The 14,099-nt window shown below is 30.5% G+C and overlaps 1 protein-coding gene across 5 annotated transcripts in view; it reads left to right on the forward strand.

Annotated features, from left to right (window-relative positions):
• The window catches only part of LOC115880233 (Ca(2+)/calmodulin-responsive adenylate cyclase-like), a 549,269-nt gene that overhangs the window by 499,912 nt on the left and 35,258 nt on the right, over window positions 1–14,099 (forward strand). For 3 of the 5 annotated variants that reach the window (XM_030897391.1, XM_030897393.1, XM_030897394.1), the window contains exon 11: window positions 5,116–5,121. The exons of 1 other annotated variant lie outside the window; for it this stretch is intronic. In XM_030897391.1, the coding sequence (XP_030753251.1) occupies window positions 5,116–5,121 (6 nt within the window). Of the gene's footprint in view, window positions 1–5,115; window positions 5,122–9,866; window positions 9,942–14,099 lie in introns of all 5 variants that reach the window. One more of the 5 variants, XM_030897392.1, reaches the window with a different exon arrangement.

Below are 14,099 nucleotides of genomic sequence, written 5' to 3' on the forward strand. Positions count from 1 at the left end.
AAACGTAGCGATAATTTAGAAAAATTGCAAATTGTTTGTGGCAAGTTCATTTTGCTCTTAAAAATTAATCAACGCATGTGTTGACATGAGTCAAAAAGCAAAATACTGTGGAGACATGGTTCTGACCGAAAAATAATGTTTTAGGAAAATTCGCTAACGAAATTATTGCACAGGGTGTTTTAAATATAAGATAAAAAAACAGCTCTTCGATTAACCCTTTATAATACGGTAAATCCTAATATTTATAATAAATTAACTTTACGAATTAAAGTTGATATATTTATATACAGTTTAAAAATATCAAGGAAATAGGGCTAAAAATAAATTACATTTTAAATTTGACCAAAAATGTTTCTGTTGCGTTTTTTTTGTATCTGAGTGGTAGAAGTAGAATGTTTAGGAGGGGAGTTAATCACCGCGACCTTATAGATCTACTGTGTGTTCCCCTTTCTTGAGTTATAACGAGTTATACTCATCATACAGTCTCAGGGCTTTAAGAAAAGCCAGTATCTGAGACGGCTCCACAGAGGCCAGCTCTCCATCCTCGACATCAGACGTGCCAAGGTGGTGTCGAATGGTCGTCGTCTCGGCGCACTCAGTGATTAGGTGTTCTGGTGTTTCCCCATTTTCCCCACAAAATCTGCATTCGCCGTTGTTTCTCAGTTTCAGCCTACTGAGGTGTTCGTTGAGGAGACAGTGTCCTGTTAGAAACCCCGTGACAATCCGAAGATTGTTTTTACTTAAATCAAGGAAAACCTTTGATTTTTCTCGATCATAAGTTCTAAGGAACTTTTTCGAGTGTCCTAGACCGTTGGAGGACACCCATCCAAGTTACGGATGGAGTCTTCCAAATTCTTCAGTTCCGCTTTCAGTTGGTTCCCGTTTGGAAAACAGAACGGTTCTGGTCCAGTTAGTGGAGTGTTCGCTCCTTTTCTAGCTAGATCATTTGCTTTTTCATTGCCTTCTATCCCTTGGTGAGCAGGCACCCAGAGTAAGAGGACTTTATTTTCTTTACCTAATTTGTTGAGCTTCTCTAGGCATTCTTTGACCAACATCGAATTGATGGTTACTGAGTTGATCGCGTTAAGTGCTGCTTGACTATCGGATAGGATGGCAATTTCCTGTTTTCGATAGTTCCTATCTAAGATAAATTGTACGCATCTTTCGATAGCGCAAATTTCAGCCTGAAGGATACTGGGGTAGGTGCCCATTGGTTCGGAGTATTCAGTTTTCGGCCCAAATACTCCTATCCCTGTCCCTGCTTTGGTTTTGGAGGCATCAGTATACCACGTAATGGTATGGTCTTTTATATGCTGAGTAAGCGTTTCTTTCTTCCAATCCTTTTTATTACTCAATACTACAGTGAGGTGTTTCTCAAAGTTGTAAATTATTGGTATGTCATCCACTGGGAGTTGGAGAAGTGGAATTTTCTTTTTGAGGGTGTTCCAAGCCCCTGACCTGAATATTCTCCCAGTACTGTTTCCGTCAGTAACCATTCTAATCATTGTCGCATTGGCATAACTACCGACGACAATGTGCAGTGGTGTTAGGTCTAGAATGACCTCCATTGCTGCTGTTGGACATGTTCTCATGGCACCTGTGATGCAGATACATGCCAGTTTCTGTACTTTGCACAGGTTTTGCCTTGCTGTACGTTGCTCTAGTTTTGTATACCAAGCAACTGCTCCATAAGTAATCATGGGTCTTACTGTCATGGTATACATCCAGCGCAAAATGTTAGGGACGCAGCCCCACCTATTTCCCGCCAGTCTTGTGCATATCATGAGAGCCTTTGTGGCTTTGCTGGTAATGTTCTTAATATGCCTGTTCCAGAGAAGTTTACTATCCAGGGTTATTCCCAGATATTTCACTTCCTGTGATGGCAGTATTTCCTTTCCATCTAGATGGATTCTTTTCAAGTTTTTTAAACTTCACTTTCTGGTGAATGACACTACTGCGGTTTTATCTGAGTTAATACTCAGCCCGACAGTCCTGCACCATCTCTCAGCGATGCGGAGTCCTCTTTGAATAATATCACACAGGGTGCCTTCATGTTTCCCCCGTGCAATGATGACTATGTCATCTGCGTACTATATGCAGTGTATTCCCGCTAGAGTTAATTCTTCCAGTAGTTCATCCACTACCAAGCTCCACAGTAGGGGGGAGGTCACTCCACATTGTGGAGTTCCTTGCGTTGTTTTAACAACTACAATTTTGGTACCTATCTCAGCATCTGCTGTTCGTGTTAAAAGCATTTCCCAAAACCAGCGAATTATCGTACTGTTCACCCCTCTTGTTTCAAGAGATCGCTTGACCACCTTGTGAGGTATATTGTCAAACGCCCCTGCCCAATCTGAGCGGTATTATATCGCAAATATTTGGAAAATTAGCATTGAATATTTGTGTGGTTCTTATATATTTTTTAATATATATTATTGACTTATCGAATACTATTTCGATGTTTCGTGATTGAAATATACCACAAGCTAGTTTTAAAAAATCAAACAAATAATTGTTCAGCACAATATTTTTTTATTTAAAAGCACAAGCACATTATATGCACCGTATTTTAAAAATAAATATTCAAAACCGAGAAACTTAATTATTTGTAGATAAAAGTTTCATACATTTAATCGATAAAGTAAAAGTTTCTCAAATGCAAATTGTTATTAAAATGAATTTTGAGAGTTTCATTCGTAATATGTATATGAAGGATACTCACACTTCACAATTATTTATGCACATATTATTAATCTGAATCTAAAAATTATTATGCACCGCATGATTTTTCTGACTTTTTTCTCATTTATTGTTATGTATGTATTATTAATTGAATGCTACAAAACTTTATTTTTAGTTTAAGCATGAAGGTATCGAACAACCTTTATATTTTATAAATTCAAGTATCGTCCCATTATCAGATTCAAAAGCGATTTTTTTAATAAATTTTTCGTAGGTGTTTTATTTAAATCTATAAATATGTACTATGTACCCCTCAAGTCTATAGGTAAACGTCTTTTTGTTTCAAATTAGTAGGTAATACTGGCGAACACCGTGTAGATAATGAAAAACTGTCCACAGACCAACAAAAATAATATCTTCATTTTTCAAGTTTTCTTATACGACAATCAAGTCTCAAATACAATCAAGTATCTATCAAGTCTCTCATATGACGAGGAGGCTCCAAAAGGAACGGTAGTTTATATCAAAATAAAATTTTAGGAGATTAATTGAAAGCATTTTATAGAAATATACGAGTATCCCCAAAAAAAGTTACGCATCATAGTTTTTTTTATAATGGAACACCCTATATATTAATTGATTTTCGGATTCTAGAAAAAAAATAAAAATGCGTTTCAGTAAAGAAGCATATGGCTAACATGTAAGGATTTTTACGTATTTCATGTTTTGTGAAAATAAAGAATAAATTTGAAATTTCAATAACAGTTACCTAAACTGTAATTTTCCTTGTATAGCTTGATATTTAATAATAGCAATCATTATATATTAAACCTAATGAAAATTTGACCCGAAAAGTTATACAGGGTGAGACAAAATTAATATTGAATATTGGCCGCTTTTAAAGCATGTTACTCCTTTACTTTAAATGGAACACCAGTATATTATTACGGTATTCGATTACGGTATTCATATATCTTCAAAATGTTAAGGTTGCCTAACCCTCAGACAAAGATTTTCCTAGATATTTTCATTTTTATAATTTTGCATCAGTAGGTATTTTTTATTATAATCTGGGCGGCTGTGATACACCATTTGTTAATTCAATAAAAATTAAAGGATATACAGTAAAATTCTCAACGGTAATAAAAAAGTACGCGTTTAATATTATTTTAATTATTACAGAATTAAAACTAGATATAAAAGTAAAATTATGTGACAAAAATTAGCTAGATTAAATCAAATGCTCAACTGCCCAAACTGACGCAAAATGATAACTAGTTGTTAAAGTTGAACTAATTTGACAGCTATGTTGAGGTAATGCCAGTCATATCACAGCCACCTAGATTTTATCAAGTAATAAAGATCTACTGACGCAATCATAAAAATGAAAATATCTAGGAAAATCTTTGTTTGAGGGGTAGGCAACCTTAATAATATTTTGAAGATATATGAATTCCCCATTGAATATCGGAATAATATACAGGCTGTCATTTAAAATAAAAGAATAAATTGCTTTTTAAGGTGTAACCAATGTTTAATATTAATTTTGTCTCACTCTGTATAACTTTTTGGGTCAAATTTTAATTTGATTTAAAGTACAATAGTTCTTTTAACTACATATTCAGTAATACCGGGTAAATTCCAATTTAGGTAGGTTTTATTAGGTTTTATTGAAATTTAAAATTTGTTCTACATTTTAAGAAAATGTTAAATATGTCAAACACCTTACATTTTAGTCATACTTCTCTAATGAAACTTCTCTAATGAACACCTTTATTTTTCTCCTAGAATCCGAAAATAATTTAATATATAGGGTGTTTTATTACAAAAAACACAACTTATCTGTGTAACTTTTAAGAATAAAATTTTTATAAAATGCTCCAAATTAACCTACATAATATGCCCACAAAATTTTATTTCAGTAGAAATTGTCGTTCTTCTTGGAGCCTCCGTGTCGTAATGAGAGGCACCAGCTTGTATATAATATTACGTATAACACACTAGACTTACAAACTTAGCTTGTCGCTTGACTGCTATGTATCCTTAGCAGTGAAATGACAAGCTCATAATATAGGATCTGGAGTCTGTTTATAATGTTGGTTTGTAGGCAGATTATAACTAATTTTGATAACATTTTTAATGAAATACAAGTAACATTACTTTCCTTTCAGATGTTGAAGAATTAACTTCGTCCTTCTGAAATAAAACTATCGATTTTTTATTATTTTCGACGAAATTTGTATGGGTTGCGGTAAAAATATAGCGCTAAAAATACGTTGCGCTATTTTAAGTTTAATATACTGCAGTAGTTTTAGTTAGTATTAGTATGATGCATCGAATGCTTTAATTGCTAATTAATATTATTAATTATAAACAATTTTACCTTTAAGTAGATGTTCTAAAAATGCATGATGGTGTCGTTTACATTTTTAGGATGCGGTAAGTGTACAACCTAACAACTAAATCGGAAAATAACACAATATGAAATAACGTAGAGTGAGTAGCAATATTATCGGTAAGTTTCATCACTCACCACCACACCATTATTTTTTATGTTGTTGTCATTATTGTTTCAAATATTATTTTGAAGAAATTGGGACAATATATATTTAACAGATTATATGAAACAACAATTAATATCTCTTTTCCAGTTTAAGTTCATTATTATCTTTGTTATTTTATGTTGCCAGTTTATTGTAATACAAACTCATAAGTGCCCTGAAGTAACATAAAAAAGGAAACTGCAAACTACACTCAGATGCAAAAAAACGCAACGGAAATTTTTTTTCGTCAAATTTAGAGTGTTATATTTTTAGTCCTATTTTCATGAATTTTCAAGCAAACTACATATAAATATATCAACTTTAATACGTAAATTATTTTTTTTATAAATTTTAGGATTTTGCTTATTATACAGTGTTAATCGAAGGGTTGTTTTTACCGTAACTTTGAAACACTCTGTGCAATAATTTCGTCAGCAGATTTTCCTAAAACATTATTTTTCGGTCAAAACCATGTCTCCTGAGCATTTTGCTTTTTAGATCATGTTAATACATGCCTTAGATAATTTTTAAGAGCGGAATGAACTTGCCACCTACAATTTGCAATTTTCTCAATTAGTTTACCTTTTTGATGTTATTTTTTAATATGACCAGATAGCTTTAGTGGTCATTGTGAACTGTCGAGCATGTTCGATAAATCTGAACCCTATAACACATTTGGGAAATGCTCGACAGGAAGGTCAGAGGTCGCGAAGCGGCACCAGCTTCATTAAATGAACTTCGCTTGGTCCTTAAAGAAGAATGGGAAAACATAACGTAATATAATATCACAGCCTCACTGACAGTATGAACGGACATCTACAGGCAGTTATAGCAGCCAATGGAGGAAATACAAAGTATTAGTGTATTTTTTACAATTTTTTTTCTGTTTGTATACTTGATGATTACAGATGTTTTCTCTATATTCTATTATCGTTATTAATGTTTATTAAAATCAGAATTGTATTGTTACTCTTTAACGTTTTTTTTTAATTTGGTATAGAGTATCCAATGCAGCATAATATGATATTACGACAATGGTCAAAAAAGTCACCTCGGCATATTAAAAATAACATAAAAAATAATTTTGCGGAATAATAAAATACTGTAAAAACATTCTTTAGGCACTTTTTTAAGCACAATCCAGTGGCGTAGTCAGTTTTTTGCTATGCTTGCTCTTTTTATCACAAATAATGAAAAATATATTTTTTTAAATGGAAATCATAGTTGGCTATGAACTTAAAAAAATGCTGGCGTTTTACCATTTTCAACGATATAAAGTTAGGGGTATCTATTTCTAAGAATGAGAGAAATATTAGGTTTTTTATCTTTATATCGAAGCGGCACTTGATTTTGTGTTGACCTATGTGCCTAATTATTTTTTTATCACAATTTAATATTATTTAATATTTATCTGCATAATTAAAGACTTTTGGAACGGTAAATTAACATTCTATATTAGTATTAGTAATTACAATTGAAATCGATACAACAAACAAAGAACAAAACTAAAAAAACGTATTTTTTGTATGACGAATATAGTTTTCTAAAAAAAAATCAAAGATGTTGAGAACCTCAAAAATGAAAATCAAAGATGTTGATGAAGAGAACCTCCTTGTTGAATACACAATAAACATCTTTTGTGCAGAGTTACAACGATTTATTAAGCGAACTAATGTAAGAAGTCCAAAAGTTTGCCTAGTAATCTTCTGCAATTCTTCTCTCGTCCCAATGGTTCTTCCCTTATAGATAAGGTATTTTAATTTCCCCCCAAAAAATATTTGAAAAAATTGCAAATTGTTGGTGGCAAGTTCATTTCGCTCTTAAAAATTAACCAAGACATGTGTTGTCATGAGACAAAAATGCTCATGAGCGATGGTTCTGACAGAAAAATAATGTTTTAGGAAAATTCGCTCACGAAATTAGTGCACAGGGTGTTTTAAAGGTAAGACAAAAAACAACTATTCGATAAACCCTGTATAATAAAGCCCAATACTAAAGTTTATAAAAAACTGACTTAACGAATTAAAGTTAATACATTTTTATACAGTTTGTTAAAAAAAATCATGAAAATTGGGCTAAAAATAAGAAAAATATTTTTTTTTAAATTTGAGGAAAAAATTCCCCGTTGCGTTTTTTTGCATCTGAGTGTAATACAAAAAGATTCACTATAAAGAAGAATCTTGCTATACTAATAATAATGAACTCTTTATTTATATGTTTGCAGTTTAATTTATTAAGTAATTACGTCTACAAAATAAATACGAATAAAAATTATAGAAACAGCATCGCCTCTAACTAAAATCAAAAGAGTTCAGCGAAAAGGCAATAAATGATTGCAATGTTTTAAACTAATTATTTTTCAGTAACTACATTCGTTTGTAGGCGGTTTTTAATTTGCTCTTAATTTTCCAGAAATTTCCTGCTGAACTTGTTTTAAACTCAATAAATTTCCTGATAGATGCCTCTGAACCGAATAAATTTAGAAAAGCGTTTATTTAAACTTGTTGTTAAGTTATTATTAAATTATTGTATAACTTTTGAGGAAACTCTGTTGTAGAACCCTTGTAATTAAGGGGAATACATTTTGACTTTGATGCATAACTTTTTAGTATATGAAAGACCGTTTTATTTTAATGAAACAAAATTCTAGTTATTTTATTATATAAGGAACTGTTAACATGATAACTGAAACATAATTCTCTATCTGTAAAGTACTTTATTTATTTTTATTAAAAGTAAATTATTAAATATATTGTCCCAAGCTTTCTTAAATTCTAAGACACATTAATCATTTAAAGTATATCATAATTTAGGATAGAATATAATACGAAGCATTTATATTTAAAATGCCCAACTATTTTTTGCCAAAAGTGCATTCTAGATAATTTGTGGAATTATTAGGATTTTAATCTAAAATAATTAAAAAATATTTTGAAACTTTATTTTTTAATTGTAAGTTGTTGTTAGATCGTAGATGCACTGGTGATGCGCAATTAACGCAGTATTTTAAAATACAAAGATTCTGTTACAGGGTATTTTCGAATAATTTGTTTGTCACGATTTGTTAGATTATGATTAGCATTTATTTGTCATGCCACATAATGACTTAGTTACATTTAATGCGTTTTAATTGATATATATTAATCATTTCGACTTAACTTTTGTTTAGCTGCTATCAGTTATGTAAAGAATATTTGTTTATTTAGTATTTGGAAACCTTTGCGAATATTATGTCACAAAAAGCATTTCTGCGGAAATGCATCTTTTTTGAGTTTTTCAATTTTAGAATAGCTGAAATCGGGGCTTCTTTTATTTAGCTGAAATCAGTTATGTAGGAAGTATTTAGTTTTTGGAAGCCTTTTTGAATAGTATGTCACAATTTCTTTTTATGGAAATGCATCATTTTCATTTTTTCAACTTTAGAATTGCTGAAATCAGGGCTACTTTAGTTTAGGTGAAAGTTATGTTCAGTGATGTAAGAAATATTTGTTTATTTACTATTTGGCAGCCTTTTTGAATAGAAAAGTCAGAATAGAAGTTTTTTCTGCGCAAATGCATAATTTTCAGGTTTTCAACTTTAGAATAGCTGAAACCAATTACTTGAAAATAGGTTTCTGTTTTTTTATTCTATTTTTTTTTCTAAACAGACACGCAAAACATTTTTTGTGGAAGTCTATTATATTCATTTATTGATAAAATATTCTAAAATATAGCAAAATCTGTAAGGCACTCATCAATTAGAATTCGTAAACAGGCGCGTTTTAGCTTACAGCGTGTTTTGATTGCTTTGGTTTGGTTTGGTTTGTTGGTTCGTTTTTGTTTATTTTTGTTTTTTCTCGGTACGGTTATTGATGTCTAAATTACAATATCTACTAGGTTAAGTTCGTACCTACACAAGAAAAATTTTTTGGACGAAAAAACTAAACGTCAAATTTAGTGATTACCACAGCCACTGTGCCATAAACGGAAGGCATGTGGCTATCTATGTCAAAAATTAAATTTGAATGTCATATCCGCAGCTGTCATGGAATGAGCGATTAAAAATTTATAATAAATCTTTTTTTTTTTTTTTCAAATGAAAACTCACTTTTTTATATCACTAGTGAAAAGGCTTTTCAATTCGCTATACGTACAAACTGTTTTTAAGTTATTTAAGATTCAGTTTTAAAGCGTATATTTTTCTTGATTTTAACCAGTAACCTATGACTTTAAACGTCAAGTGATTAAAACAATAAATCTGGCCATGTCATATTGTGACACTTTGTTCATGTTTATTCACAAAAATTTGTTTTCTGATGTAACTGATTTCAGTTATTCTAAAGTTAACACTATTTTATGAAAATTACGTATTTTTGCAGAAATTTTCTTTTTTGTATTTAAAAAGAAAAGTGTTTAGAATGCACACCAAGAACATGTTTTCATGTAACTCATTTCAGTTATTCTAAAGTCGGAAAAAAGAGAATAATGCATTTCCGCAGATAAATTTTTTTCATTTTGTGTTTGGGGAGGCTTCTATATACTGGATGTTTTATTCTTTCTTTTTATAAGTGATATGAGCTATAAAAAAAGTTCACCCGTCATTGTATCTAAGATATTGCTATAAATACTTCCAAAATGCCCTGTATGATCTGTGGCTTATAGGTAGCTGACCTGCAGAGGGTGCTTCACGCGGATCCCTCGGGTGACCCTGCGCAAGGCGGTCAAACTGATCGAGATGTGAGTTAAATATTTTTCTTTTCGAAATTTAGCATTCATCATTGCTTTAGACAACTAGTTTTACGTATAGAATTTTGCTTTTAAATTAGATGTCCAAATTCTCATAATATTTTCTGAACTTAATAATATTTAATAAACATCAATTAAAATTACAATACAGGGTGGTCCGAATTGTATTCGGGAAACTTCGGCAGCATATTGAGCAGATAAAAATAGTAAAAGAGTTTGTATAAATTTACATTCTAAAATGCTTCGTTTCGGAGATACAGGTTGTAGAAATTTTACAACTCGTTACCAAGAGATATATTTTACATATAAATCACGGAAAAGTATATTTTTCACCCAGTACTTTTATACAGATACGGACGAAAAGTTATTACTCTTAAAACAGTTAAAACACATGTAGGTGGCGCCCCCTACAAATAGGAGTTATATTGACATCAAAATCAAGTTTCTTATGTCGAAAAACTCCCAGACACCAATTTTCATCTAAATATTGACTTTACTTCAGAAATTATTTGGAAAAAATCGAAATACAAATGAAACTTCTACACCCAATGAAGAATTTTAGGAGTTAAATTTATACGAACTTTTTTACTTACTTTTATCTGTAGAATATGCTGTGCCATATGCTTTTCTGAATACAATTGAAGGAGTGGCTGCAATAACCAGGCAGCTCCACTTTTTTCGAAAATTAGACTTTTAATGAATTACTCTTTAAAAGAATTGGCCGATCGTTTCCTGCAACAATCAGTTTTTTCAGGATAACAGTACATAAATGGCGAAGTTAGTTGGAGCTGCCTTGCTCTAGGTTTGCAGGAAGAACCGAGCAGCTCTTTCGATTTCCCACAAATTTACTAAAATGGAACTGGCTAGTTATTGCAGCCACCCCTTTATTTCGAACCACCCTGTATCTTACGATATTTTAAATTTCTCGAAAGAAATTGATTTATGAGCAACAGATTTAATATATTATCAAGCAGGGAATTATTTACTTTTAGTAATTTTTAATTTACTTTCTACAAGTTTTTTACATTTTTCAAATTTCACAATTTGTTCTGGTAATCTGGTAATAATTATTGTAGCATAAACTGAATTACATAGTTTATGCTACATATTGTAGCATAAACTGTAATTTATTTAATAGTTTTAAAATAATTCTTTATATCAGTTTTCTTTAATTCCATAAAAAAGTCTTTTTGGTTCTTTTATCTATAATGAAATATCAAATATTTTTGAAAAATTATCTGTAATTGGACATCTTTTATTTAATTTTGTCATCAATCATTTGTCTTGGGCGATGTTGGTTTACGTGTTTTTTAGTTTTTGTTCATTTTTTGCTTATATGACAAATATTAGACGAATATTTCAAACACACATTATATTATTATAACTATTAAAGACACCCTATGCAGGAATATAACGTATAAATAGTACTATATAATCAAAAAGTTTTATGAGCAAGCATTATCATTAGGGCTAAACACAATTTGTATGTGAAGTTATGTTGCAGACACTTAATTTTTTACTGCCGAACCCCACTTGATTATAAAACTTTTTATCACATGGTACATCAGAATTTACTTTTATTAACTCTATACTATACGACAAAAAAACTAATATTTTCGTTATTTTAGCGCTTTCTTCAGGATATTTTAACCAAACAATTTATAAGAATTACGTATTTTTACGTTAATTTCAATCTTTTTGTTCATTGATACTGCAATAATTTAATAATGTTTTTGTCTGTCTTTAGCATTATGAAACAATCTCATGAAAAATGTTACTTTAAATCATAGTGAACCATATTGTACATTTATTTTTTGTATTCTATAACAATGCTCTTGAAATTCGAATCATTTTTTTTAATATTTTCAAATTGAATGAAGTAAAACTGATGTACCTTGTAACAGTGCATGAAACTTATAAAAGTTAGTAGAAAACTATTTTATATTCTTAAATGTCCCCTTAGTTATAGTAATTAAATATATTTCAGTAATACGGTGTGTGAGACTTGTTACTCACATTTTATGGTAAAAGAAAATTACGAAATTTGTATTGCTTTTCTTACTGAAATATATTTAACTTTGAAAGTAAGTTTTTTGAAATCAACTGGAATTTAGTGTTATTATTTAGATAAAAGCTGTAGATGTTCATGTTTAATTTAGTAGTGAAAGAATTTTTAATAACAATATTAAAGTCTCTGGGGTCAGAGCATAGACAAACTAACAAAAGCAAGACGCGTCAACGCTGTACTGCAAAACGGTAACAAGTTTGATAAGAGTTTATTACCGCGCTTGCGTCAACTGGCCTTTTAGACGAGGACGGTTTACTTATGGATTGTGTATTTTGTAGTAGCCTTTTAGACAAGGATGTTTAATTAAAAAGCGTTTATTAAAATCAAATAAATTTATTTCCATAGGTAAAATAAACAATAATTTCTGGACATAACAGATATAAAAACAAAAGTTAAATAAACGAAAACGTATTCCTCTTAATAAAATAACAAAAAAGATGATAAAAAAACAACAGTTATAGTAAACGAAATAAAAGCATTATTCTTCAAAAGGTACAAAAAAATAATTATGTATATTATAATATTAATAATAGGAACAACAAGAAACATCTTAAAAATATACAACTTTTTCAAATATAAAACAAAAACATAAACTTCACATTTTCACAAGAATTTGCAAAAATATTAACATTTCGAGTCTATTATAAAATATAAAGCACGAAAATTCAAATGATAATAAGATTAAAAAGATAAAGATTCTTATAACTTACAGTCAATTTGTAGGACCTTCGTTTTGTCTACGTTAGCGATGTAATCACAATAATATGTATAATCACAGTAATTATTATGTTCTTCATAAATGAAAAATGTATTAAATTATTTGTTTTCGTTTTGTACGCTAATAAAATAATAGTAATAACCAAACAAAACGCAAAATCAGGAATTCAACAGTTCGTTCAAGGATGGTTCAAGGCAAAAACGTTTTTCGTTTTATTTAGGTTAAGTTTGACGAGTGCGACTGCGCGATGATTTCTGACTCAACTGGCCAGCGCAAAAACAATAATTCGACTTCCTCAATCCTTTGAAAAGTCTTGCTTTTGTTAGTTTGTCTATGGGTCAGAGCGTAATTATTCGTTTAATACGTATAATACTTTGTGCAATAGGTCAGTAATCCATTAAAAGTCTATAAACCATTTTCTAACATACAAAAAAACCGTATGTTATTTGTTTTATTTCTATCATAAGGTGGTGGTATATAGGGGAGATCTATTAGGAAGTACACAAATTAAAATAAAAATAATATAATAATTATATTTAACGAAAAATAAAAATAATTATTGTCAAAAAGAATATATTAACCAAGTAAGCTCTTAAAAAGTATTTCTTAACTTGTCATATTGAATATATGTATACATAAAACTTTGTTAGAATCTGTTTAACTTTTTAATTCAAAATAGAACAATAATTATTTAGAACACAGGTTATTATAATAATGATTGATTTCAAAATATATTTTTCTTGTAGAAAGGGTATTTGACTGATTAAAATCGAAGTACCCTATGTACCACTGTATTTAAATAATATACAAGGTCTTTCAAACAATGTGTGCCAGCTCTCATGGGGAGATTCTTCGCATTAAAAAAGTACTTGTAGCGATTTGAATGACATTTTGAGGGTAAAACTTACTAAAATTGTCACATATTTTAATTCTAAAATTGTGTCGACAGATTTCCCAAGGACGTGCATATGGTAGTGATGGGCAAAACTGTTATTTTTAAATAACAGTTGATACAGTTAAAAATAACAGGTTTCTTTATTTTACTGCTAAATATCTAAAAGAGTATGAGGCGGTCACCGCCAGGCGTATTAAGTTGCAAGTTGCAACAATGACGTGCTCAGTGGTAGTATTTCCAGGGTGTCCAAACATTTCTAAATATCGATTGTTATCTAAAATACCTCTCTAAAAACGGTGGTTGTTTACAAATAAGCGCTGTTTACAAATTGCGATATAAAAAAAGCCAAAATTCCGCCACTCGTCTATACCTATACATTCCGATCTACCTACGCCCTGCCCCTCGATCCGCGTAGATCTTGAATTGCGTAGCAGTGTACAGGGTGCATCTCACTCGACAGGCGAGAAG

Source organism: Sitophilus oryzae, unplaced genomic scaffold (genome assembly GCF_002938485.1).
Source record: "Sitophilus oryzae breed Bouriz unplaced genomic scaffold, Soryzae_2.0 scaffold_1620_pilon_pilon, whole genome shotgun sequence".
NCBI classification, from domain to species: Eukaryota; Metazoa; Arthropoda; class Insecta; order Coleoptera; family Curculionidae; genus Sitophilus; species Sitophilus oryzae.